Here is a 26,448-nt window from a genome sequence, read left to right as displayed (position 1 = left end):
ACCCTCATTTGTTGACTTCTGTGATCGAAAAAGCCTTGGTTTCATGCATGTCAACATCAGAAGCCTCCTCCCTAAGTTTGTTTTACTCACTGCTATAGCACACTCTGCCAACCCTGATGTCCTTGCAGTGTCTGAATCCTGGCTTTGGAAGGCCACCAAAAATTCTGAGATTCCCATACCCAACTATAACATTTTCCGTCAAGATAGAACTGCCAAAGGGGGCGGAGTTGCAGTCTACTGCAGAGATAGCCTGCAAAGTAATGTCATACTTTCCAGGTCCATACCCAAACAGTTCGAACTACTGATTTTAAAAATTACTCTCTCCAGAAATAAGTCTCTCACTGTTGCCGCCTGCTACCGACCCCCCTCAGCTCCCAGCTGTGCCCTGGACACCATTTGTGAATTGATCGCCCCCCATCTAGCTTCAGAGTTTGTTATGTTAGGTGACCTAAACTGGGATGTGCTTAACACCCCGGCAGTCCTACAATCTAAGCTAGATGCCCTCAATCTCACACAAATTATCAAGGACCTACCAGGTACAACCCTAAATCCGTAAACATGGGCACCCTCAGAGATATCATCCTGACCAACTTGCCCTCCAAATACACCCTCGCTGTCTTCAATCAGGATCTCAGTGATCACTGCCTCATTGCCTGTATCCGCTACGGGTCCGCAGTCAAATGACCACCCCTCATCACTGTCAAACGCTCGCTAAAACACTTCTGTGAGCAGGCCTTTCTAATTGACCGGGCCCAGGCATCCTGGAAGGATATTGACCTCATCCCGTCAGTTGAGGATGCCTGGTCATTCTTTAAAAGTAACTTCCTCACCATCTTAGATAAGCATGCTCCGTTCAAAAAAATGCAGAACTATAGCCCTTGGTTCACTCCAGACCTGACTGCCCTCGACCAGCACAAAAACATCCTGTGGCGGACTGCAATAGCATCAAATAGTCCCCGCGATATGCAACTGTTCAGGGAAGTCAGGAACCAATACACGCAGTCAGTCAGGAAAGCAAAGGCCAGCTTGTTCAAGGAGAAATTTGCATCCCGTAGCTCTAACTCCAAAAAGTTCTGGGACACTGAAGTCCATGGAGAACAAGAGCACCTCCTCCCAGCTGCCCACTGCACTGAGGCTAGGTAACACGGTCACCACTGATAAATCCAAGATAATTGAAAACTTCAACAAGCATTTCTCAACGGCTGGACATGCCTTCCCCCTGGCTACTCCAACCTCGGCCAACAACCCCCCCCCCCGCGCAGCTACTCGCCCAAGCCTCTCCAGGTTCTCCTTTACCCAAATCCAGATAGCAGATGTTCTGAAAGAGCTGCAATACCTGGACCCGTAAAAGTCAGCTGGTCTTGACAATCTGGACCCTCTATTTCTGAAACTATCCGCCGCCACTGTCGCAACCCCTATTACCAGCCTGTTCAACCTCTCATATCGTCTGAGATCCCCAACGATTGGAAAGCTGCCGCAGTCATCCCCCTCTTCAAACGGGGAGACACCCTGGACCCAAACTGTTACAGACCTATATCCATCCTGCCCTGCCTATCTAAGGTCTTCGAAAGCCTAGTCAACAAACAGATGACTGACCATTTCGAATCCCACCATACCTTCTCCGCTGTGCAACCTGGTTTCCGAGCCGGTCACGGGTGCACCTCAGCCACGCTCAAGGTACTGAACGATATCATAACCGCCATCGATAAAAGATAGTACTGTGCAGCCGTCTTCATCGACCTTGCCAAGGCTTTCGACTCTGCCAATCCCCATATTCTTATCGGCAGACTCAGTCGCCTCGGTTTTTCTAATGACTGCCTTGCCTGGTTCAGTGAAATTCATAACTGTCCTACATTTTATCTAACAGGTGGCATATATAAGCCTAAATATTGCTGTTACATTGCACAACCTTCAATGTAATGTCATAATGAACGCAAGAGAAGTGACACAATTTGCCTAGTTAATATTGCCTGCTAACATGGATTGCTTTTAACCAAATATGCAGGTTTAAAATATATACTTCTGTGTATTGATTTTAAGAAAGGCATTGATGTTTATGGTTAGGTACATTCGTGCAACGATTGTGCTTTTTTCACAAATTAGCTTTTGTTAAATCATCCCCCGTTTGGTGAAGTTGGCTGTCTTTGTTAGGAAGAAATGGTCTTCACACAGTTCGCAACGAGCCAGGTGGCCCAAACTGCTGCATATACCCTGACTCTGTTGCACAGAGCGCAAGTGACACAATTTCCCTAGTTAAAAGAAATTCATGTTAGCAGGCAATATTAACTAAATATGCAGGTTTAAAAATATACATTTACATTACATTTAAGTCATTTAGCAGATATATAGCAAATATATACTTGTGTACTGATTTTAAGAAAGGAGTTGATGTTTATGGTTAAGTACAAATTGGTGCAACAACAGTGCTTTTTTCACGAATGCGCTTGTTAAATCACCCGTTTGGCGAAGTAGGCTGTGATTCAATGATAAATTAACAGGCACCTCATCGATTAAATGCAACACAAGACAAGCTAGATAATCACTAGTTAACTACATTACTAGTTTATGTTAAGATTGATTGTTTTTCATAAAATAAGTTTAATGCTAGCTAGCACCTTGCCTTGGCTCCTTGTTGCACTCGCATAACAGGTACTCAGCCTGCCACGCAGTCTCCTCGTGGAGTGCAATGTAATCGGCCATAATCAGTGTCCAAAAATGACGATTACCGATTGTTATGAAAACTTGAAATTGGCCCTAATTAAATCGGCCATTCCGATTAGTCGGTCGCCCTCTAGTTTCTATCATATGACCTTGAACAGGTTAAACTGATCACATTTAGTTTTCGTCTTTTATTCTATTTCACCTTTTTAATTCTGCTTTCACCCCGGCTCAAATTCAATAGCCCAGTGGATACACACTTTGTGTGTGTGTGAGAGTGAGTGAGTGAGTGAGTGAGTGAGTGAGTGAGTGAGTAGAGTGAGTGAGAGACTGCAGACAGCCTGTCTCCCAGCATTGCTGTTCCCCCGTGGAGGGTGTGTAATGGTTCTTGACAGAGCAGTGTAATGTGTGATAGATCACACTTCAGGGACCTGATAATCACATCACCCTCTATCGCCTATCAGCTGGCCACCGCAGGACACCCTTCACACAGACACAGGGAGCCCTCACACTCCCCTCCTGTCCCTCCACTCTCTCCCTCTTTCCAAGCCCCCACTATCTGTCCTTCTTTCTTTCTTTGTTGTGTTTTTATCTGCAAATTGCAACTGACCACAGAGCTGTAGCATAAACAAAGTGGAACACAGCATGCAGAAACTATAAGCTGAATTCCTTCCTCCTCTCACACCATTAAGGGTGCTTGCGGAGTTCATCTCTCTGTAGAGTGGGCTTTGTGGTGACATCACTTAATTTAGGTGGTTGTACAATTTAACTGCTCTTTTCTGGATTGTTGATAACTAGTGGGCATGGTCCTAATTCTGCTCTGTATGCATTGTTTGAGATTTTGCGTTGTACCCAGCTAAGTATATTTCTGCATGCAGAGTCTCAATTGGATGTTTATTCTATTTTGTGAATTCTTGGTTAGTGAGTGGACCCCAGAACTCACAACCATAGAGGGTTCTGACTGAATTATATTTAGCCAGATCCTAATTGTGATGTTGAGTTTTATTTTCCCTTTTGATGGCATAGAAGGCCCTTCTTGCCTTGTCTCAGATCATTCACAGCCTTGTGGAAGTTACCTGTGTTTTTCCACCATGCTTCTACATCTGCATTGCTCTCTGTTTAGTGTTCTAGGCTGGGATTCTGTATATAACTTTGTAACATCTGCTGATGTAAAAAGGGCTTTATAAATACATTTGATTGATTGATGTTAGGCTAAGGTACGTATAGTTTTCGTGTGCTCTAGGACAACGGTGTCTAGATGGAATTTGTAATTCCGGTCCTGGTGACTGGACCTTTTTTGGACCTCTATTTTTGTCTTACTGAGATTCACTGTCAAGGCCAGGTCTGACAGAAGATCTACGTGCTAAGCACCAGATCTTCTGCAAACAGTAGACATTTGATTTCTGAGTCCAGTAGGGTGAGGGCGGGTGCTGCACACTGTTCTAGTGCCCCGCGCCAATTCATTGATATATGTGACCCACAACCTGGATTCACTCCTATGTAGCAAAATTTGAAACGCTTTTTAAAAATTTTTAAATGTTTTTTTTTTTTACATTGGACAAAAGTAGAGACTCCGAGCTAGAAAGTGGCATATCATACACTACACTTGAGGAACAATGGGAAAGTAATTCAGCTTTGAAAGTTGATAAACTTGGAACCCCACTTTTGAGAAAATGGCCCTTGAATATTTTGGTACACCTACTGGAGAGCTCCTCTTTGTCTACACCAATTCAGTATCGTTCACACCCTCTTAAGTCTTAGCCCCACCCATCTCTTTAAGGATTCACGTGAGGCCATGTGCTAAACAGAGAAAGTAGTGCTGTAAAGAACCAAAGACTTCAAGACTAAAAGTGATAAATGTAGCAGCCTAAAATAAGGAAAAACTCGAAATAAAAAAATCTAGTCCGTGGCCTATATCCTAATCTGACTTTGGTGAAAGTCATGTTCTTCACATTACCCTCTCTGGTAAAGACAGTGTATTTGTCACATGCACAGGATACAAAAAGATGTTCTTCACATTACCCTCTCTGGTAAAGACAGTGTATTTGTCACATGCACAGGATACAAAAAGATGTAAACAGTATAGTGAAATGGTTACTTGCATATTTGCATAATAGAATGATCAAAGACAGAAAATGACCAGATAAAAATATTTGAAATAATGCTTACCCAGACACAATTTTCTATATTCCTGGGTCATGTGAAGGAAATACTATAACCACCTCCCAGCCACATCTGGCTAAGTGGATTGGTCACGGTTGTCTAGACATGTACGCGTTCATGAAATACAAAAGACGACCATGATCACCCTCATAAACACCTGTCTAACTTGATGGGTCATGTAATCATCTAGCGAAATGGTGTCTTTTGTTTAGACATGTAGCTAAATAATGAACCGGCATAATCCCAACTCATTCTACCACCAATTCAAATCAACTCCTTCACATAGAGATGATCAGGCTGGTGATTGTGGCCTGTGGAATAGTGTTCCACTCCTCTTCAATGACTGTGCGAAGTTGCTGGATATTGGCGGAAACTGGAACATGCTATTGTCTACGTCGATCCAGAGCTTCTCAAAACATGCTCAATGAGTGATATGTCTGAGTATGCAGGCCATGGAAGAACATACATTTTTCAACTTCCAGGAATTGTGTACAGATTCTTGTGACCGTGCATTATCATGCTGAAACATGAGGTGATGGCGGTGGAGGAATGGCACAACAATGGGCCTCAGAGTCTCGTCACGTTCTCTCTGCATTCAAACTGCCATCATTGTCCATAGCTATTGCCTGCCCATACCATAACTCCACCACCATGGGGCACTGTTCACAACATTGACATCAGCAATCCACTCGCCCACATCTGCCATATGCCCAGTACAGTTGAAACCGGGATTCATCCGTGAAGAGCACACTTCTGCCGCATGCCAGTGGCCATCGAAGGTGAACATTTTCCCACTGAAGTTGGTCAGGACACCAAACTGCAGTCAGGTCAAGACCCTGGTGAGGATGATGAACACGCAGATGAGCTTCCCATGATCTTTGGTCGTGCAAACCCAGTTTCATCAGCTGTCCAGGTGGCTGGTCTTTCATGATCCAACAGGTGAAGAAGCCGGATGTGAAGGTCCGCCCATACAAAGCCATACACATGGTCTGCGGTTGTGAGGCTGGTTGGACTTATTGAAAATGTTTCTAAAACGACGTTGAAGGCGGCTTATGGTAGAGAAATAATCACTAAATTCTCAGTCAACAGCTCTGGTGGACATTCCTGAGGTCAGCATGCCAACTGCACGCTCCCTCAAATTGAGATAAGTGAAGAGGCGACTCCGGGATGCTGGCCTTCTAGGCAGAATTGCAAAGAAAAAGCCATATTGACTGGCCAATAACAATAAAATATTAAGATGGGAAAAAGAACACAGACACTGGACAGAGGAACTCTGCTTAGAAGGCCAGCATCCCGAAGTCACCTCTTCCCTGTTGATGTTGAGACTGGTGTTTTGCGTAACTATTTAATGAAGCTGCCAGTTGAGGACTTGTGAGGTGTCTGTTTCTCTAACTAGACACTAATGTACTTGTCCTCTTGCTCAGTTGTGCACCGGGGCCTCCCACTCATTCTATTCTGGTTAGAGCCAGTTTGCGCTTTTCTGTGAAGAGAGTAGTCCACAGTGTTGTATGAGATCATCAGTTTCTTGGCAATTTCCCGCATGGAATAGCCTTCATTTCTCAGAACAAGAATAGACTACGAGTTACAGAAGAAAGCACGTTGATTCTTGCCATTTTGAGCCTGTAATCAAACCCACAAATGCTGATGCTCCAGATACTCAACTAGTCTAAAAGGCGGACAGTTTTATTGCTTCTTTAAATCAGAAAAACTGTTTTCAGCTGTACCAACATAATTGCAAAAGGGTTTTCTAATGATCAATAAGCCTTTTATCTTCTCTACGGTAGTGTCGATTTTGCTGTGATCTGATAGGGGTGTCAGAGGGCTGACTGAACACTCAGAGACTGGGTTTCGGTCAGTAATAAAGTAGTCTACAGTAAGGCCTACTACTGCCAAGGGATGATCTATAGCTGTACCTAGAGTAGGAGTCCCCTACCATGGACTATGTACATACCCAGCGTGTGACAGAGCTGCAGGAGATGTGACCCATGTTCTCGTAGTGGTGTCTAGGGGGCTAGATCTCTCTCCCTCTGTGACCCAATCCCTCCATTATTCCAGAAGAACCAGATCCATGACTCAATGTGCATATATTTAGTCATTCATTCACCAAACATCAGACCTGGTCCTGTGAACCCACGGCTCACTACCTTCAACACTGTCTTTCAAATGGAATCAAACTAATTAAAAACAACAAAGAAACAGAACCAAAATACAGTTAACAATAAATACTTTTGGATGAGATACTATGTTCTCTCATAGGCCCAGGAGTCTGTTTCAAACAAACACTGCTAGACAATGTGGGCTTGTAAAAATAAAAACAGAAATTTGAGTTGAAGTGGTGGCTCTATCAGCCCATTTACAGACGGGCTGCCAGACCCTGGTATTTTCCCACAACATATTAACCCAGGCAGGCAGGGAGATGATGACAGGAAGCCGAGTTGCCAGTGAATTTCTAGTCTGTGTCGGCATAGTTACAACTCTGTTAACACTAACAGTTAAAACCAATCATCAGCTTCATGACACCATACGCTGTAAAGGAAGCGACTATTTCATACCAGCAGCAGAGTGTGCTGTGGAATGCTAATCAATCCAGCGAAAAAGAGCAGACAACAAACCATGTTATGTCAACACTGCATACCCACACATTCTCCTAATGCTGTGAAGCACACAGAGAGAGAGCACCACTAATAAGAGAAAACAAGGCTTGCTCCTCTGCAGACAAGGCCAGTCTTCTCCTCAGACACTTGCAGTTTATGTGTGTGTGTGTGTGTGTGTGTGTGTGTGTAGTTATATAAGGATGCTGCACTACTAGAGGAGAGGAGAGGATGGCTGTCTGGGCTGTTCTGAGGAGGAATGGGAACAGTACAACAGTCAGCCTAAGAAATACAGTCTGGAAATGTGAGGAATGAGCCCTGACGTACGTGTGTGTGTTTGATGGAAAGGGAGATGGAAAAGTTGGTGACCGAGAGCAGGCCAGAGAGATTAATGCAATATAGTGAAAGAAAGAAAGAGGGGAAAGATGGATCCAGGAATGTGAAGATAGAGTGAAGACAGAGATAAAACAAAGAAACAGTGAGTGAGCGTCCAGAGCAGAGGATGCCAACTCCTTGTAGGAGCTGGATCAGGGTAAGTACTAACAGATTAGCTCTAATGTATCTGCATATCATCCAGCCACACCATGAATAGAGCATTACAGTGGGCAATAGTGGGGGGGGGGGCAGAGAGTCGGCATTTAAAAGGGTCAATCAGCAGTTGCTACATCCATTTCTGGACTTGTGAATTCATCATATTTACTCATGAATATAAACTTATAAATGCTTCATGATCTTAGCTGGACTGTCCTACCCCATCAGAACCCAAAACATAAGATCGTTTTACTCCAATATTCGCAAACAAAGTAAATGTTAAACTGAAAAGCCTCAAAACATGGTTAAAGCTATCATTTTGATATCATGGATGGTCAGTCCTTGCATCCATAGCAGCTTATGAATTTGAGAATGATTACATTTCTCCAGCCCCATTCTTCAGCTTCAGTGTGCTTTGTTGTTGATTAAATAGCTGATTGGACCTTTAACATGGCTTTTTCCTCTCTCCTCACTATCAGAACAACCAGGGATCTGTTTCTGTCAGTGGGTGGAACCTGGGATTCCTGAAAAAAAGAGCTATAGCCTGAGGTGGTTGTATGGGTAGCATTAGTCAGGACTGCAGCTTTCACAAACTGGAGGAATGCTCTGTACTTGGCCTGGATGTGTGCCCCAACATGCTCCTAAAATCATCATTGTGCAATAGCTGGATCCAGAGGTTTCTATCAAGAATAGGTAAATATACAGTTCTGGCTGGATCTAGGTAGCAGCAAATCAATGCTTGGTACACCACTACAGATATACCCTTGGACCTTGGCAAGAGGCAATTTGTTTGGACGCTGACAATTGCAAAAATGGGCATGGTAGTGGTAGGTGCTCCTGGGATGGACTACAGAGCTACTGCACTGTAAGAACATGGGAGACGTAGTTTTGAAGGGGTGTAATGGGCTCAAGTTCCCACAGCAGATGCAGGGCAGAGTTCATTCAGAGTGCATTCTCTGATGCCACACACGTTGACATTAACCGAAGGGGGGAGGGGGGGGGGGGCAGCAGAGCGAGTGCTACCATGCCTCTGCTCCCTCCCAAAGCTTTGAGTCCTTTCTGTGCTACCATGCCTCCGTTCCCTTCCAAAGCTTAAGTCTCCAAACAAGATGAATAAAAACACCACTCTGCTGTTTGTTTAACGAGGGCCTGCAGAACAACTCCTGATTCAGACTCCTGACACAGATAAATGCATAATACACTGTGTATACAAAACATGAACAACACCTTCCTAATCTTGAGTGGCACACCCTTTCTCCCTCAGAACAGCCTCAATTCGTTGAGGCATGGACTCAACAAGGTGTTGAAAGCGTTGCACAGGGATGCTGGCATATGTTGACTCCAATGCTTCCTACAGTTATGTCAAGTTGGATGGATGTCCTTTGGATGTCCATCCTTGATAGACACAGCAAACTGTTTTCAACTGTTCTTAAAAACCCAGCAGCATTGCAGTTCTTGACACAAACCGGTGCGCATGGCACCTACTACCATAACCAATTTGAAAGACACTTAAATATTTTGTCACCTTCTGAATGGCACACATACACAATCCATGTCACAATTGTTTCAAGGTTTCAAAATCCTACTTTAACCGGTGTGTTCCCCGTCATCTACACTGACTGAAGTGTAGATGAAGTGTATTTAACAAGTGACATCAAGAAGGGATCATAGATTTCACCTTGTCAGTCTAATGGAAAGAGCAGCTGTTCTTAATGTTTTGTACACTCAGTATCTCGAAGGAGTTAATGTATATAGATTATCATATAAGAGATTCACAGTGGGAAAGTACAGTAGCTAGGTTTCCCCAAAAGCTGATTAACATGAGTCTATCAAAAGTGAGAGAAACGATGTAGGCCTATACTTCCAAATGTATTTATTGGTCTTAAAGTTGATCACGTCTCATATCAAATGTGAGGTCTCAATGAAAGAGGAAAAAACGGGTTGCCCGCCAGACAGAGAGACACTTGAACAAACACCAACCTACAATACCATTTCTATATTTCATCATCAGCATCATCATCATCATCATCATCATTATCATCCAGGGAAGCGCCAGACTTGGCAGCTTCTATAGCTAAGCAAAGCTTCATTCCACAGAGCAGCTCAGAACGGCTCTTCTGGTTTAGGCTCTTCTCGAGAGGCTTACAGGAGACCGAGGAGAGCAAAGCTAGGTTTGACTGTGTTTGCTCTCAGTTCGCTCTCTCACACAGTTGTGACTCTGGAGATGTCAGAGGAGTAGGAGAGTTCCTCCTGGCTCAGCCCACAGCAGCAGAAAAGACTGTCAGAAGCTTGCTCCATAATGAGACTAGATGACCTTTGACCTGCCAGTGGACAACTGGCACACCACCGCCCGAGGGGGAGAGGCATCAGTCAAAGCTAACATGACCACTGGTCTGGGCATAGCAGGTGGAGGTAAGGGAGAGAGGGAAGGGGTGAGAGACAGTGAAAGATATGGTGAGGACATGAGAAGGAGGGAGACAGGGAAAGGAGGAGCAGAAAAGAAGGATGTGTGTGAGACACGTGTGGGATTGAGTAGGGACATGACGAATAGAAACCAAATTGGTTCTGTTAAAACATTAAGAAAAATTCAGAAAATTCCACATTTGCATCTCAAGGCGAGTCCATTTCAGATGGTTAACAATCATTGCACCTGTACTACCATTACTGTACCGCGTAATGTTTGCATTTCCTCGTTTAACTTCTAAAAGTATTGCCATACAGGACTTTGCTGCTGTCGCTTGCCTTTCTCTGCCATTTTTTCAACTGCTAATGACGATGACGTAGTAGTGTAGGGTTGACTCCAAAATAACGGATTCCTCAACTCCTTGCACATCGACTCACGATGTCGACTCCCATTTCTGAGTGTCAAAATTGGATTCCCCTAAGAATCGACTCCTGAGATTCAGTATTTTTAGGATCGAGGAGACTGATTAGTTTGCCACACTTCCGGCAACACAAACACTTGCATCTTTCAAAGCGAGGAACGGAGAGAGAGGAGAGGGGCACATTATAGGCAGGTAGGTCCTAATGGCATACATAATCAGAACTGTGCACTAGGCCCATCCATCTTCAATCAACAGCAATGGATGCAAAATCACTCAACAAGGCCTATCATCAGTGATTAGGCTTTAAAGATGAGCGAGATGCAACAGTTTGCTCTCACAGTACCTGCGAACGTGCATGAGTTTGTTTACAGTGTGGTAGCCAGGGCACTAAAACAGAGGAGAAGTTAGTCTGACGCTTCAACGCTCTTAGTTGTTGCTGTAATTGACCCACTATGCCAGGGCTATTCAACTCTTACCCTACGAGGTCCAGAGCCTGCTGGTTTTCTGTTCAACCTAATAACAATGAATTGCAAGCACCTGGTGTCCCAGGTCTAAATCAGTCCCTGATTAGAGGGGGGAAATTATCAAATGCAGTGGAACTGGCTTCGAGGTCCAGAGTTGCATTTGAGGGCACTATGCTGTTTACTTTCTGCAACAACAAAAAAAGGTTAGGGATTTTTCTTAATGTTAAGGATCCCAATTTGGTTTAAACGTTTTAATGTTCACACCCCTAGGCGGGAGTGTTTGTGGACAGGGATGATTGAGAAGGAGGGATGAATACAGTACATAGAACTAATAGAAGTCTTCTTACCGATCTGTCTCTCCAGGTCTGCAGCCTCGTCAGGTGTAGCTCGGGGCAGGACCCCCGGGTCACTGAAGCTCGTCCTGAAGAGAGTCCCCAGCACAAAGACAAATAGCACCCCCCCTATCACTGGGATGGCTGGGGTGAGCTGCACCGACAGGAAGGGACAGCTAAGGGAAAGAAAGATGAGAGAGAGAGAGGCAGAGTTAGACTCACAGATCCCTCAGTGTATGCAAGTCCTGAAGTATTCAGAATAGGCTGCGCTAAGTCAAACATACGACTATCATGAGAATCGTCGGCACGTGTTTGCTGGCCAAGAAAGTGTCGTTTCGGGAAGTGGATATAATTATCCTCCACGCCCAGCCCCATTTCAAAGCAGAGCGTAGATATTAGATATGGAGACTCATGACCTCCGTTTACAGACAATTATCCGGACGCCTGTCTCTATCCCACCCCCTCAGCACCCTCCTCCCCCTGGGCCTGGGCTTCCCCACTGTCTGCCCTGTAATCTGATCTAATGACAGATCATTGAGTTTTATCCCATTAGTTAGGTCTGATCTTGCAGGTACTTATTACTGTAATCGCTGTAAGAGCTGATATGGCCAGGCCATGCACTGTCACTTCCGTTTTCATTACTGACGAGGAGCGGGGGGGGGGGGTGAGGCATTCCTTGAGGGGGATATTAATTAATGTGTGACGTGGAGTCCTTATGGTTTATCAAACAAACACAATGTCATTCTGTTACTTTAAGTCGGACACTTACTATCAAAAGGTGTCAGCATACCCCTTTCTCATGTCAGTCATGTGTGAGGATCTACGTGGTCTAAAGAACTCATCTGGTTACTTCGCCTGTCTGTAAAGAACAGGGCGGGCTCTACGTTCATCCTGCTTACTCATATCCGTTACGATACTCGGAAAGGCACTGGAGCAACGAACCGTCCTTGCTGCCTCTGCCTGGCCGGTTCTCCTCTCTCTACTTGGATTCTCTGCCTCTAACCTATTACAGTCACTGGCTTACTGGTGCTCTTCCATGCCGTCCCTAGGAGGGGTGTGTCACTGACGTGATCTTCCAGTCCGGGTTGGCGCCCCCCCTTGGATTGTGGCGTGGCGGAAATCTTTGTGGGCTATACTTGGCCTTGTCTCAGGATGGTGATTGAAGATATCCCTCTAGTGGTGTGGGGGCTGTGCTTTGGAAAATTGGGTGGGGTTATATCCTGCCTGTTTGGCCCTGTCCGGGGGTATCATCGGACGGGGCTACAGTGTCTCCTGACCCCTCCGGTCTCAGCCTCCAGTATTTATGCTGCAGTAGTTTGTGTGTCGGGGGGCTAGGGTCTGTCTGTTCTATCTCTCCTGTCTTATCTGGTGAATTTAAGTATGCTCTCTCTCCCTTTCTTACTCTTGGAGGCCCTGAGCCCTAGGACCATGCCTCAGGACTACCTGGCATGATGACCCTTGCTGTCCCCAGTCCACCTGGCCGTGCTGCTGCTCCAGTTTCAACTGTTCTGCCTGCGGCTAGGGAACCCTGACCTGTTCACCGAACGTGCTACCTGTCCCAGACCTGCTGTTTTCAACTCTCTAGAGACAGCAGGAGCGGTATAGATACTCTGAATGATCGGTTATGAAAAACCAACTGACATATACTCCTAAGGTGCTGAACTGTTGCACCCTCGACAACCACTGTGATTATTATTATTTGACCCGGCTGGTCAGCTATGAACATTTTGGCCATGTTCTGTAATCTAATCTCCACCCGGTACAGCCAGAAGAGGACTGGCCACCCCTCATAGCCTGGTTCCTCTCTAGGCTTCTTCGTAGGTTCATTGTTTGCTGCTTGAAGTTTTAGGCTGGGTTTCTGTACAGCACTTTGTGACATCAGCTGATGTAAGAAGGGCTTTATAAATAAATTTGATTGATTGCCCTGATTGGAGAGTGAAGTTGTATTTCTCCGTAATTTTACCCAATCACTTTTCCTCCATGTTTTTGGTCTGATAATATAGATTGCTGCTGCCTGCTACTATGATAAATCACACAGCAAGGATGTTTGCTATCAAGCTATAAATGTGTCAAATATCTTACAAGCGGGGCAAGTAAAAAATAAAAAATGAAGTAAAAATAATGAAAACGCTGAGTGACAGAAAACTTGTTTGCCTGCTGCAAGTTGAGGGACACAGACACACACACACACCTAATTTGCAGTGAGAACGTGCAGGGAGTATTTTGCCCACATCTACTTAGGCATATTAAAAAAAAAAAAAAATTCTCCGATCACCAATATCATCTGATCCGACTATAAACTGTACATTTACAGATATGATTGCGAGTATGGCCAAACCCTACTAGGTATGCAAAGATATTGCAAAGATATTGTGAATCAGGGAGCATTGGTGGATTGACTATTCAGCAGATTTATGGCAGAGGCCTGTTCCATCACCATTCTCCAGATGGCAACACCTTGGGAGCCTGGCCATATCCACAGTGCTACAGAACCAGGGTCGCAGCCAGGGCCAGAAGGTGGGAGCCAGCACTCCCACCAACCTGGCCACACTATTATAAGCCTACCATTCTTTGGTGCTTGAGTGGAGGATGGGAGTCCAAAGCTGAAGCTAAGGAACCAACAATGTTCAAACACTGGCTGGTAAAAAAGTAACCATCTCAGTTTTCAGATGATCTCAGGTCAACTAGCATAAATTCATGCAGCCAAAACTTCAAGAATTTTGGCCAAGATATGAGAGGTGGGTATTGATGGCCAGATTGGGGGTGTGACTGACAGAGTCTTCCAATCCACTGGCTGTCTTTTCTGGGTGGCTGCATGTGCCTGGCTTGCTGGCCTGCCCCCAGGGCACACCCTGGTCAATGCCCATCCCAAGTTCCCATCCCTCAGTAAGGCTGCTGCCAGGAAAGCTGGAGGACACTACATCCTGTAAGCCTTATTAATACCACGACTGGGCAGCAGCTGCTGTCGCCAGCTGGCTAACACACCAAATCTGGACCTGCTATAAAAAGTGATCAAGTAACAGTGAAACAGCAAAAGTAGCTCCTGTTTCACCAAGTTCCCAGAGCAGCAGAGAAAATGAGTTCCCACAGAAAGTGAGGGTAAAAGTAGAGCCGTGTGGATGAAACATGTTGGTAGTGTCCTCTGTCCTGTTGTCTGGGACATCAGCTAGGGTCTACTCTGCACAATGATGGGATAATAGCAGCACTGGCTGGACTAATATCCACGTTTCCCGTTCTGCCAGAGATGGACTAAATGTGATCTGCTGTGTGCCTGGAAATTATCTGTGTGTGTGTGTGTGTGTGTGTGTGTGTGTGTGTGTCTGAGGACTGACTCTTTCACAGTCACATGCTGGTAGAGTAGAGGGTATAGCAGACTTACAGACCAGAGGCAGGTCATAGTGAGCCTCTTTCTACAGCTCAACTAAGGGTGAGCATACATACCAACTCACTGACATCATCACCCACTCTGACATAGTCTGGGAGAGAGGGACAGGGAGACACACGATTAAGTGCACGGGAGGTGGTGTAGCAACAGAGTTGCAAAGACTGACTATGAATGCATAAAACCCACTCCATGGTGAAGCCCTCATTCCCATGAGGTAGTACAGACCCAGTGGATCCCCCTCCACCTCTGTCTGTTGAGAGATCATGTCGTTCTGAGCACAGCTGTCCCTTTGAGGAGAGATTACAGTGAGGAAGATGTACTCCAGAGGCCTGCTCCTGCCCTGCCTGACGATGTAATCCATTACCAGGCCAAATCCTCAGAGCCAAGTTGAGCCCTGCTAGAGCTGGAGCTTGATATATATAGCCCATCACCACCATGACCCTGCAGTATAGAAGGCCAGAGTGGAGCTAAGAGTCATTCACTCTGACCATAGCAGTCCAATAGTGTGTCCATCAATCCAGAGCCATTGTCTGCTTTTAATGATGGAAACCGCTAAGCAAGACGGAATAAAACTACAGTTTGAATGTCTTTCTGCTGTCATCATATGGATGGTATAGATACCCGTGGACGCTAACCTGCCCCCTCTGTGGGAGGGTTAACCCAGGCGAGGATGAGCAGTGATTGTTCCTTTCTGCTCTTGATGCATCCTGGGCTTGTTAACCTATCTTGGGTAGGGGGCAGTATTTTGATGTTTGGATGACAAACATTCCCAAAGTAAACTGCCTGTTACTCAGGCCCAGAAGCTAGGATGTACATATGCATGGTAGTATTGGATAAAAAACACTCTGAAGTTTCCAAAAATGTTGAAATTATGTCTGTGAGTATAACATAACTGATAAAACCTGAGGAAAATACATCTAGGATGTGGGAGTTTTTGATGTGGGTAGTTTTCCATTGAATGCCAAGAGATGATCTAAATGGTTAGGACACAGAATGCAGTTCCTATGGCTTCCACTAGATGTCAACAGTCTTCAGACATTGTTTCAGGCTTGTTTACTGAAAAATTAAGAAGAATGAGACCATTTTGTAAGTGGACTGTAGAATCAAGCAGAGAACCAGACAGACAACCAGTGGCCACACTAAGCTTACACTGTTGTTGTTTTGGGATAGGCTATTATCACTACTGATGTAGGATTTTAATTTGATCACTCTTTTGCTGCTGATAAATTTTCTGCACAGCAGGAAATGCAGATGAGCTTCATGATTTACACAATTCACCGAAAACACTCACTAACACAAGGTCTTAAATTATTTTTTACCTTTATTTAACTAGGCAAGTTAGTTAAGAACAAATTCTTATTTTCAATGATGGCCTAGGAACAGTGGGTTAACTGCCTTGTTCAGGGGCAGAACGACAGATTTTTACCTTGTCAGCTCGGGGATACGATCTTGCAACATTTCGGTTACCAAGCCTAGTGGTGAGAGCGTTGGACATCTGCCGCCCAGGTTATTAATGACAGTACTGCACTTTTCATGTTGGCAAATTTTGGCCAGCTAATAGTCTAACCTCCAATCCAGCAACATTATGGACTAAACATTAAAATCCTGTTGCTGCACGATTATTTTGCAGCAAACAATATTGGTCACATTTTGATTTTCCATCTGTAGTAGTACACCACAGTGGGCAGATTAATAAATCTCACAGATGACCTGAATGTCTGGTCCCTACCGCTCGCATTTCTCCTTGCTCTGGAGAGCTCACACAGTAATGGAGGGTGATTCTGAGCATTCTGAGCCCTAAGCAGTCATGTGTTTATCCCTGTCAATGCAGGCCAGATGCAAGGCTTGCTGATCGATTGAATTTACAACACACAGCAGGCTGGAGAGGCCTAATCCCTGCCTATTTTGCTCCAGCTAAAGTGAAGGGAAACCCACAGGACCTACTGTGACATGAAATCCATTCAAGGTGAGCTGGTCTCATCTGTAGGGAATAGACAAGGTTTAACAGTTCAATGCCTTAGAAAGAGATAGGTGCCTGAAAATGTAAGACATGAAGAGCAAAGCGTATCACGACGAGGAGTAAAAACAAGGTAGACCTAATTGTTTGAAAAGCACGAGGCTACACGACTGGCCGAAGCGGTTTGACACAAGAAAGAGATCTAAATGCAATGACAAGTGGAACGTTTTCAGGGGCAGTCTCAAGCCCGACACTGCAAGTCCATTTAGACAGAAAGCAAGCAGACAGAGACATGTCAAATCTCTAGGAAACAAAAATGAATGTCCAAAATTGTTACTGTTAATTGTTTTCATCTATCCATTCAATCTGGCTTCCATTCAGTCTGATTGGTCACACATATCGTATTGAGGAATCCAGAAATTACCAGAGCTAATGCGAAATCACTAGGGATGTGAAGCACTTTACAAGGCTCATGTGAGGCCATATCTCCACAGACCATCACTGCGAAGCAAGGTCGACGTAGCTTTCAAGACTTTCTTGGAAATTTGAAAGCATTTCTGCAGTGTGCTTTTCTTGTCAAACTGTTCATGATAATCTGACCCAAGGACAGCCAAAGAGGGTAATTAGTCAAGCTTTTACAGACTGTAGGCTATGTTGGCCAGGGAAACCACCACATACAACCCTTGGACAGTTTGTTAGCTTTTGACGACTTACATTAAATTCCAAACCTGTCACGTTACAGTGCCTTGCAAAAGTATTCGCCCCCTTGGAATTTTCTTTATTTTGTTGCATTACAACCTGTAATTTAAATTGATTTTTTTTTTTTTTTTTTTTTTTTTTTATGTAATGGACATACAAAGTAGTCCAAATTGGTGAAGTGAAATGAAAAAAATAACTTGCTTCAAAACATTATAAAAATATTTAAACGGAAAAGTGTTGCGTGCATATGTATTCACCCCCTTTACTACGAAGCCCCTAAATAAGATCTGGTGCAACCAATTACCTTCAGAAGTAACATAATTAGTTAAATAAAGGCCACATGTGCGCAATCTAAGTGTCACATGATCTCAGTATATACACACACACACACACACACACACACACCTGTTCTGAAAGAGTCTGCAACACCACTAAGCAAGGGGTACCACCTAGCAAGCGGCACCATGAAGACCAAGGAGCTCTCAAAACAGGTCAGGGACAAAGTTGTGGAGAAGTACAGATCAGGATTGAGTAATAAAAAAATATCAAACTTTGAACATCCCATGGAGCACAATTAAATACATTATTTAAAAAATGGAAATAATATGGCACCACAACAAACCTGCCAAGAGAGGGCCGCCCACCAAAACTCACAGACCAGGCAAGGAGGGCATTAATTAGAGGAAACAATCAGACCAAAGATAACCCTGAAGGAGCTGCAAAGCTCCACAGCGGAGATTGGAGTATCTATCCATAGGACCACTTTAAGCCGTACACTCCACAGAGCTGGGCTTTGCGAAAGAGTGGCCAGAAAAAAAGCCATTGCTTGAAGAAAAAGATAAGCAATCACGTTTGGTATTCACCAAAAGGCATGTGGGAGACTCCCCAAACATCTGGAAGAAGGTACACTGGTTAGATGAGAGTAAAATTGAGATTTTTGGCCATCAAGGAAAACACTATGTCTGGTGCAAACACAACACCTCATCACGCCGAGAATATCATCCCCACAGTGAAGCATGGTGGTGACAGCATCTTGCGGTGGGGATGTTTTTCCATCGGCAAAGACTGGGAAACTGGTCAGAATTGAAGGAATGATGGCACTAAATACAGGGAAATTCTTGAGGGAAACCTGTTTCAGTCTTCCAGAGAATTGAGACAGGGACAGAGGTTCACCTTCCTTCAGGACAATGAATAGTTATGCATGCTCAACTTTAGATTATTTTATTTCTTGTTTGTTTCACAATAAAACATATTTTGCATATCTTCAAAGTGGTAGGCATGTTGTGTAAATCAAATGATACAACCTGGAATTAACATGGATATTTGGGGGGTTTGTATGGCAACAAAATAGGAAAAATGCCAAGGAGGGCAAATACATTCGCAAGCCCCTGTATCCTAAAATATAACTCTTTAACATCACAGCATGGTTGAGGGAGGGAGGCAAGCCTTCTTTGGCTTCCCTGTTGTCGAGGTAACAATTCAATCCAAATACTTGAAAAGAATTGTATCTTTTTTGCCCAAGCCTATAGGCTGGTTAGGTGTTGTAATTACTTGTGGATGGAGTGATCAAACATTGACTTTGTATTTTAAGTTGTCAAGCTTTCATGAAAGTCCACTGAAGAAAATTTTAAACTCAACATGAAATAACTTCAAAGATTTTACTTGAGTTAGTTCATAAGGAAATCATTCAGTTGAAATAAATGAAATAGGCCCTAATCTATGGATTTCACATGACTGGGAATACAGACATGCATCTGTTGTCACAGATACCATAAAAAAAGGTAGAGGTGTGGATCAGAAAACCATGCCTCATGCAGCGTAATACATCTCCTTCGCATAGAGTTGACCAGGCTGTTAATTGTGGCCTGTGGAATGTTGTCCCACTCCTCTTCAATGGCTGTGCGAAGTTGCTGGATATTGGCGGGAACCTGAACATGCTGTCATACACGTTTGGGATGCTCTGGATCAACATTACTTTCTCTCCACAGAACACATTATCTGGTTGCTAAGCAACAGTTTGTCTAGACGAAACCAGTCTCATGCTAGCTCATTTAAATTGTTCAAACTAAATACATACTGCAATATCAACCACAAAACCTATTTTCTTTGATTTTAAGGCTCAAAATACAACATGCCTTGTTTTGCATTTCTGGTAACAACATGTATGCCGGTATGGTACAGAAAACAGTATGACAGTCTGAATACCGTCCAACCCTAGCACAAAATACATCATCCAATATCTCAACCCATGAATGGCCGCCTGACTGTGTAGACTAAATGCAAAGTTTACTGACAGACACTAAAGGAGTGTGCTTCCCAAATGCGCCGATAACTACTGCCTCGGTCATCAGCTCTGGCGCTGGGAGACAAGCCACATGTAATGGAGAAAGAGTCAGGTCACAGTGTGTTACCCTAGAGAGGTTATGTGGGACGCAAGCGTCCCACCTGGCCAACATCCAGTGAGATTGCAGAGCGCCAAATTCAAATACAGAAATACTCATTATAGAAATTCAGAAAAGATACAACTATTTTACATTGGTTTAAAGATTAACTTCTTGTGAATCCAACCACGGTGTCAGATTTCAAAAATGCTTTAAGGCGAAAGCATACCTTACAATTATTTGAGAACATAGCCCAGCAGACAAATCATTACAAACAGTAACCAGCCAAGTAGAAGAGTTACACAAGTCAGAAAGAGATAAAATAATTTACCTTTGATGATCTCAGAAGACATTAACTTACTCAATAAAATTTTCATTTTGTTCGATAAAGTCTCTCTTTATATCCGAAAATCCAAATTGTATCCACAAAATTCATAGAAACATGTCAAGCCAATGTTTATATTCAATCCTCAGGTTGTTTTTAGCCTAAATAATCTATAATATTTCATCCGGACAATAACGTTGTCAATATAAAAGGTAAACAAGAAAGGCACTCTCTCGGTCGCGCAAGAAAAAGCTGTGACACGGCAGGGTCCACTCATTCAGACTGCTCTTACTCCCTCATTTTTCAGACTACAAGCCTGAACCCATTTCTAAGGACTGTTGACATCTAGTGGAAGGCATAGGAACCGCAATTTGAGTCCTAAGTCAATAGATCCTGTAATGGCATTGAATAGAAAACTACAACAACAACAAAAAAATCCTACTTCCTGAATGGATTTTTCTCAGGTTTTCACCTGCCAAATCAGTTCTGTTATACTCACAGACATTATTTTAACAGTTTTTGGAAACGTTACAGTGTTTTCTATCCAGATCTACTAATTATATGCATATCCTATCTTCTGGGCATGAGTAGAAGGCAGTTTAATTTGGGCATGCTTTTTATCCAAAATTCCAAATGCTGCCCCCTACCCTAGAGAAGTTAAGGGGTGACAGGGTGATGGATATGGACAAATTCCAAGCCGAGGCCATTAAGGAGGGCAGACCCTGCTACATCAGGCCTTTATTTTCCCCACAGACATGGATCTACATCTACTGCACCAATTTCAAGACTCAAGACTTTCAATCCATTCCTTATATTTCAGTTCAGTGCCAAACTCTGAAAATAAACCAGAGCTTTGAAAGGGTTAGCCTATAGTTGTCATGGAGACGGACACTATTCATTGTCAGTCATGGGGAAAGTGGTTACTGTGGAAACAACCACTAGTGAACCGAGTAAACTGACAGCAACAAAGACGAGAAAGACGGGTAAAAAGGAGGTATGATGGAGAGTGTAAATCCTCTTCATTCCAACAAACCATCAACTTATAGAGGAGTCTGAATTCAGCTTTTGCTTTGATATAGAAATTGTGGCAGCAAACACAGATGGAAGTCATTACAGCGTAGGGAGACAATTTGGCTTGTTATGTGAGTGGGGGGGGGGGGGAGATGTCTTTTATAACTTCTGTTGTCTCTTGGCATAACTTTCCTCTTCTCAGTTTAAGACATGTTTTTTTCTGTGGTTTAGCACAAAGGGAATTGAGTTACTTTTCCCCTGCCACATGTCATTACAAAGTACACAGAAATCTGATAAACATTACTGCAGTTTGACGATCATCAACTGAGTTGTTTTGTGTATTTGTGCATGAGTTAATGTATGATGTAGCCTAAGAGTAATATGCCAGAACCCCACACATGCTTACGTTCCTTAAAGTCAGGTCCTCAGAGCAGGCTGAATTAGCCCATGTTGAAAGGTTTAGACTGAAATCTAAACTTGTCTCTATAACTCTCACTGTGCTGCTTCTAATATCATTCTAGGTCTACACTGGTCCAGGACATTTCAAACAAGAACAATGATCGTGATAAAGATCCACTGTCTCACGCAAACTACGCCTACTTAATTTGGATTCTCATACCAAGAATAAAGAACATACTATTCAAAGTTATTGGATATATCCAAAGTTCCTGTATTTCTCTACATGAGTGCTGTGGGAATAGAAATTTAAAAAATCCAACCGTGGGAAAATGTTCTGACCTGCATGAAGTTATGACTGACAAATCAAAACAGAGAATACAAAATAAACAAACTGGGTCACTTTCTGTGCAGGAAAGGGTTAACCTGTTTCTTGGCCTATGTGATCAGTGTGCACAGAGGTCAGCGATAGCAAAGACCGTGAGTGAAGCAGTTGGTCCATTTTGACCAAATCAGCAAAACTACCTCTTCTAGGGCTTGTGTTCACATCACATTCCAGGCGTGTAACATCTCCAAAAGGAGATGTAGAGTCCGTAATCAAGTTAGGTACCCATGGTTCCCTGTGGTTGACCCCCCCCCCCCCAAAAAAAAAAATGTAACAAATCAAATCAGCTGGTGGGTGGAATGAATAACAATTTCAACCTGCGGGTCGGCTTGCGGTTCAGAACAATTATTTTGCGGGCTGTTTTAAAATCGAAATATTTGTTTGACAAACCCAGAAGCTAGTAGTGTTGAATTGTGTTGTGAATTCCATTAGGCTGTGAGCAGTGAGGCGGACACAGCCTAGGCTTCCAGCCACGCAGCTTGGAACAGTTCCTTGTTACTTGTTCTTGCTGCGTGGCTGGGAGCCTAGGCTGTGTCCATTGGTAGGCCTATTTGTGTGGAGCTGAAACGTTTAAATTTGTCCATTTGCAGGGAAAAATTCCGTTCGCCACGTGACAATGTGTTGCCAAGTTTATTTTCCTTGACTCCTAGCTTTCTAACAGAAGAAAGAAAAAACGTTATGACGGTGAAACACACCATTGTGGAAACAGATGCTGCGCAAGTCAAATCCCCAGTTTAGAAGGATTTGAGTCATCGTGGACAAGGAGGACAACAACCTGGTAGATGGATACACAGCCTGGAGAAGTGCAAGCAGGTATTAGTTTACTGAATGATCAGTTATTACATTAATTCAGGCTTTCATTCATTTAGACTATACAGCGGTCATATAAAGTTTAAACCCATGCGGCTGGTAAACCTTTGAGCTATTAGCCTACTAAACAAACGTAAGCTATTTTTGCAGCCTATAGACTATTCGATTTTGTAAATGTATTTACGTTTCAATTATATATTTGACCATCTAAACAACATTGAATGTCAAATCAAAGTTTATTTGTCACGTGCAACGAATACAACAGGTGTAGACCTTACAGTGAAATGCTTACTTATAGGCTCTCACCAATAGTACAAAAAAGGTATAAAGTGAACAATAGGTAAGTAAACAAATAAACAGTGAAAAGATAGTGAAAAATAACAGTAGCGATGCTATATACAGACACCGGTTAGTCAGGCTGGTTGAGGTAGTATGTACATGTAGATATGGTTAAAGTGACTATGCATATATGATGAACAGAGAGTAGCAGTAGCGTAAAACAGGGGTTGGCAGGTGGTGGGACACAATGCAGATAGCCCGGTAAGCCAATGTGCGGGAGCACTGGTTGATCGGGCCAATTGAGGTAGTATGTACATGAATGTATAATTAAAGTGACTATACATGTATGATAAGAGAGTAGCAGCAGCGTAAAAGAGGGATGGGGGGGGCACACAATGCAAATAGTCCGGGTAGCTATTTGATTACGTGTTCAGGGGTCTTACGGCTTGGGGGTAAAAACTGTTGAGAAGCCTTTTTTGTCCTAGACTTGGCACTCCGGTACCGCTAGCCATGCGGTAGTAGAGAGAACAGTCTATGACTGGGGTGGCTGGGGTCTTTGACAATTTTCAGGGCCTTCCTCTGACACCGCCTGGTATAGATGTCCTGGATGGCAGGCAGCTTAGCCACAGTGATGTACTGGGCCGTACGCACTACCTTCTGTAGTGCCTCGTGGTCGGAGGCCGAGCAATTGCCGTACCAGGCAGTGATGCAACCAGTCAGGATGCTCTCGATGGTGCAGCTGTAGAACCTTTTTAGGATCTGAGGAGCCATGACAAACATTTTAGTTTCCTGAGGGGGAATAGGCTTTGTCGTGCCCTCTTCACAACTGTCTTGGTGTGTTTGGATCATTCTACTTTGTGGGTGATGTGGACGCCAAGGAACTTGAAGCTCTCAACCTGTTCCACTACAGCCCCGTCGATGAGAATGGGGGCATGCTCGGTCCCCCTTTTCCTGTAGTCCACAATCATCTCCTTAGTCTTGGTTACGTTGAGGGATAATTTGTTATTCTGGCACCACCCGGCCAGGTCTCTGTCCTCAGATAGGCTCGTGTCGTCGTTGACCAGGCCTACCACTTGTGTCGTTTGCAAACTTGGTGTTGGAGTCGTGCCTGGCCATGCAGTCGTGGGTGAACAGGGAGTGCAGGACTGAGCACGCACTCCTGGGGAGCTCCAGTGTTGAGGATTAGCGTGGCAGATGTGTTGCTACCTACCCTCACCACCTGGGGCGGACCGTCAGGAAGTCCAGGATCCAGTTGCAGAGGGAGGTGTTTAGTCCCAGGATCCTTAGCTTAGTGATGAGCTTTGGGGGGTACTATGGTGTTGAACGCTGAGCTGTAGTCGATGAATAGCATTCTCAGATAAGTGCTTGTTTGTCCAGGTGGGAAAGGGCAGTGTGGAGTGCAATTGAGATTGTGGATCTGTTTGGGCGGTATGCAAATTGGAGTGGGTCTAGGGTTTCTGGGATAATGGTGCTGATGTGAGCCATTACCAGCCTTTCAAAGCACTTCATGGCTACGGACGTGAGTACTACAGGTCTGTAGTCATTTAGGCAGGTTGCCTTCGTGTTCTTGGGCACAGGGACTATGGTGGTCTGCTTGAAACATGTTGGCATTACAGACTCAATCAGGGACATGTTGAAAATGTCAGTGAAGACACCTGCCAGTTAGTCAGCATATGCCCAGAGCACACGTCCTGGTAATCTGTCTGGTCCCGCAGCCTTGTGTATTTTGACCTGTTTGTATGATGGCAATTTGCATATACTCCAGAATATTATAAAGAGTGCTCAGATGAATTGCAAATAAATTGCAAAGTCCCACTTTGCCATGCAAATGAACTGAATCCCCCAAAAAACATTTCCACTGCATTTCAGCCCTGCCACAAAAGGATCAGCTGACATGTCAGTGATTCTCTCGTTAACACAGGTGTGAGTGTTGACGAGGACAAGGCTGGAGATCACTCTGTCATGCTGATCAAGAAAACACGTGCCGTCATCATTGCTTTGCACAAAAAGAGCTTCACAGGCAAGGATACTGCTGCCAGTAAGATTGCACCTAAATCAACCATTTATCGGATCATCAAGAACTTCAAGGAGAGCGGCTAAATTGTTGTGAAGGCTTCAGGGCGTCCAAGAAAGTTCAGCAAGCGCCTGGAACTTCTCCTAAAGTTGATTCAGTTGCGGGATCGGGGCACCACCAGTACAGAGCTTGCTCAGTAATTGAAGCAGGCAGGTGTGAGTGCATCTGCACGCACAGTGACGCAAAGACTTTTGGAGGATAGCCTGATGTCAAGAAGGGCAGCAAAGAAGCCAATTCTCTCCAGGAAAAAACATCAGGGACAGACTGATATTCTGCAAAAGGTACAGGGATTGGACTGCTGAGGACTGGGGTAATGTCATTTTCTCTGATGAATCCCCTTTCTGATTGTTTGGGGCATCCGGAAAAAGCTTGTCCGGAGAAGACAAGGTGAGCGCGACCATCAGTCCTGTGTCATGCCAACAGTAAAGCATCCTGAGACCATTCATGTGTGGGGTTGCTTCTCAGCCAAGGGAGTGGGCTCACTCACAATTTTAAACACATCCAAAGAACACAGCCATGAATAAAGAATGGTACCAACACATCCTCCGAGAGCAACTTCTCCCAACCATCCAGGAACAGTTTTGTGACGAACAATGCCTTTTCCAGCATGATGGAGCACCTTGCCATAAGGCAAAAGTGATAACTAATTGGCTCGGCGAACAAAACATTGATATTTTGGGTCCATGGCCAGGAAACTCCCCAGACCTGATGTGGCCCAGAAGTTAATTGACAATATGCCAGTATTGCAGAGGTCTTGAAAAAGGTCAACTTTTAGCCACAACTGTACTACTCTGGAGTCATAAAACAATTGATATTAGAGGTCGGCCGATTAATTAGGGCCAATTTCAAGTTTTCATAACAATTGGAAATCTGTATTTTTGGGCGCCAATTAGTTATATTTTTTACACCTTTAATCTTTATTTAACTAGGCAAGTCAGTTAAGAACACCTTATTTTCAATGACAGCCTAGGAACGAGGCAGAACAACAGATATGTACCTTGTCAGCTCGGGGGATTCAATCTTGCAACCTTACAGTTAACTAGTCCAACGCTCTAACCACCTGCCTCACGAGGAGCCTGCCTTTTACGCAAATGCAGTAAGCCAAGGTAAGTTGCTAGCTAGCATTAAACTTATCTTATAGAAAACAATAAATTAACGACTGTCGTTGCTCCAATGTGTACT

The 26,448-nt window shown here is 44.0% G+C and overlaps 1 protein-coding gene across 7 annotated transcripts in view; it reads right to left on the bottom strand.

Annotated features, from left to right (window-relative positions):
* Nucleotides 1-26,448, bottom strand: part of LOC135508343 (palmitoyltransferase ZDHHC14-like) — an 86,715-nt gene that overhangs the window by 39,938 nt on the left and 20,329 nt on the right. For all 7 annotated transcript variants that reach the window (XM_064928457.1, XM_064928456.1, XM_064928458.1 and 4 more), the window contains one exon: nucleotides 11,580-11,740. In XM_064928457.1, coding sequence (XP_064784529.1) covers nucleotides 11,580-11,740 — 161 coding nt within the window. The remainder of the gene's footprint in view (nucleotides 1-11,579; nucleotides 11,741-26,448) is intronic.

The sequence above is a fragment of the Oncorhynchus masou genome, chromosome 21 (genome assembly GCF_036934945.1).
Source record: "Oncorhynchus masou masou isolate Uvic2021 chromosome 21, UVic_Omas_1.1, whole genome shotgun sequence".
In the NCBI taxonomy this organism is placed as follows: domain Eukaryota; kingdom Metazoa; phylum Chordata; class Actinopteri; order Salmoniformes; family Salmonidae; genus Oncorhynchus; species Oncorhynchus masou.
This window is presented reverse-complemented; position numbering and strand designations above follow the sequence as displayed.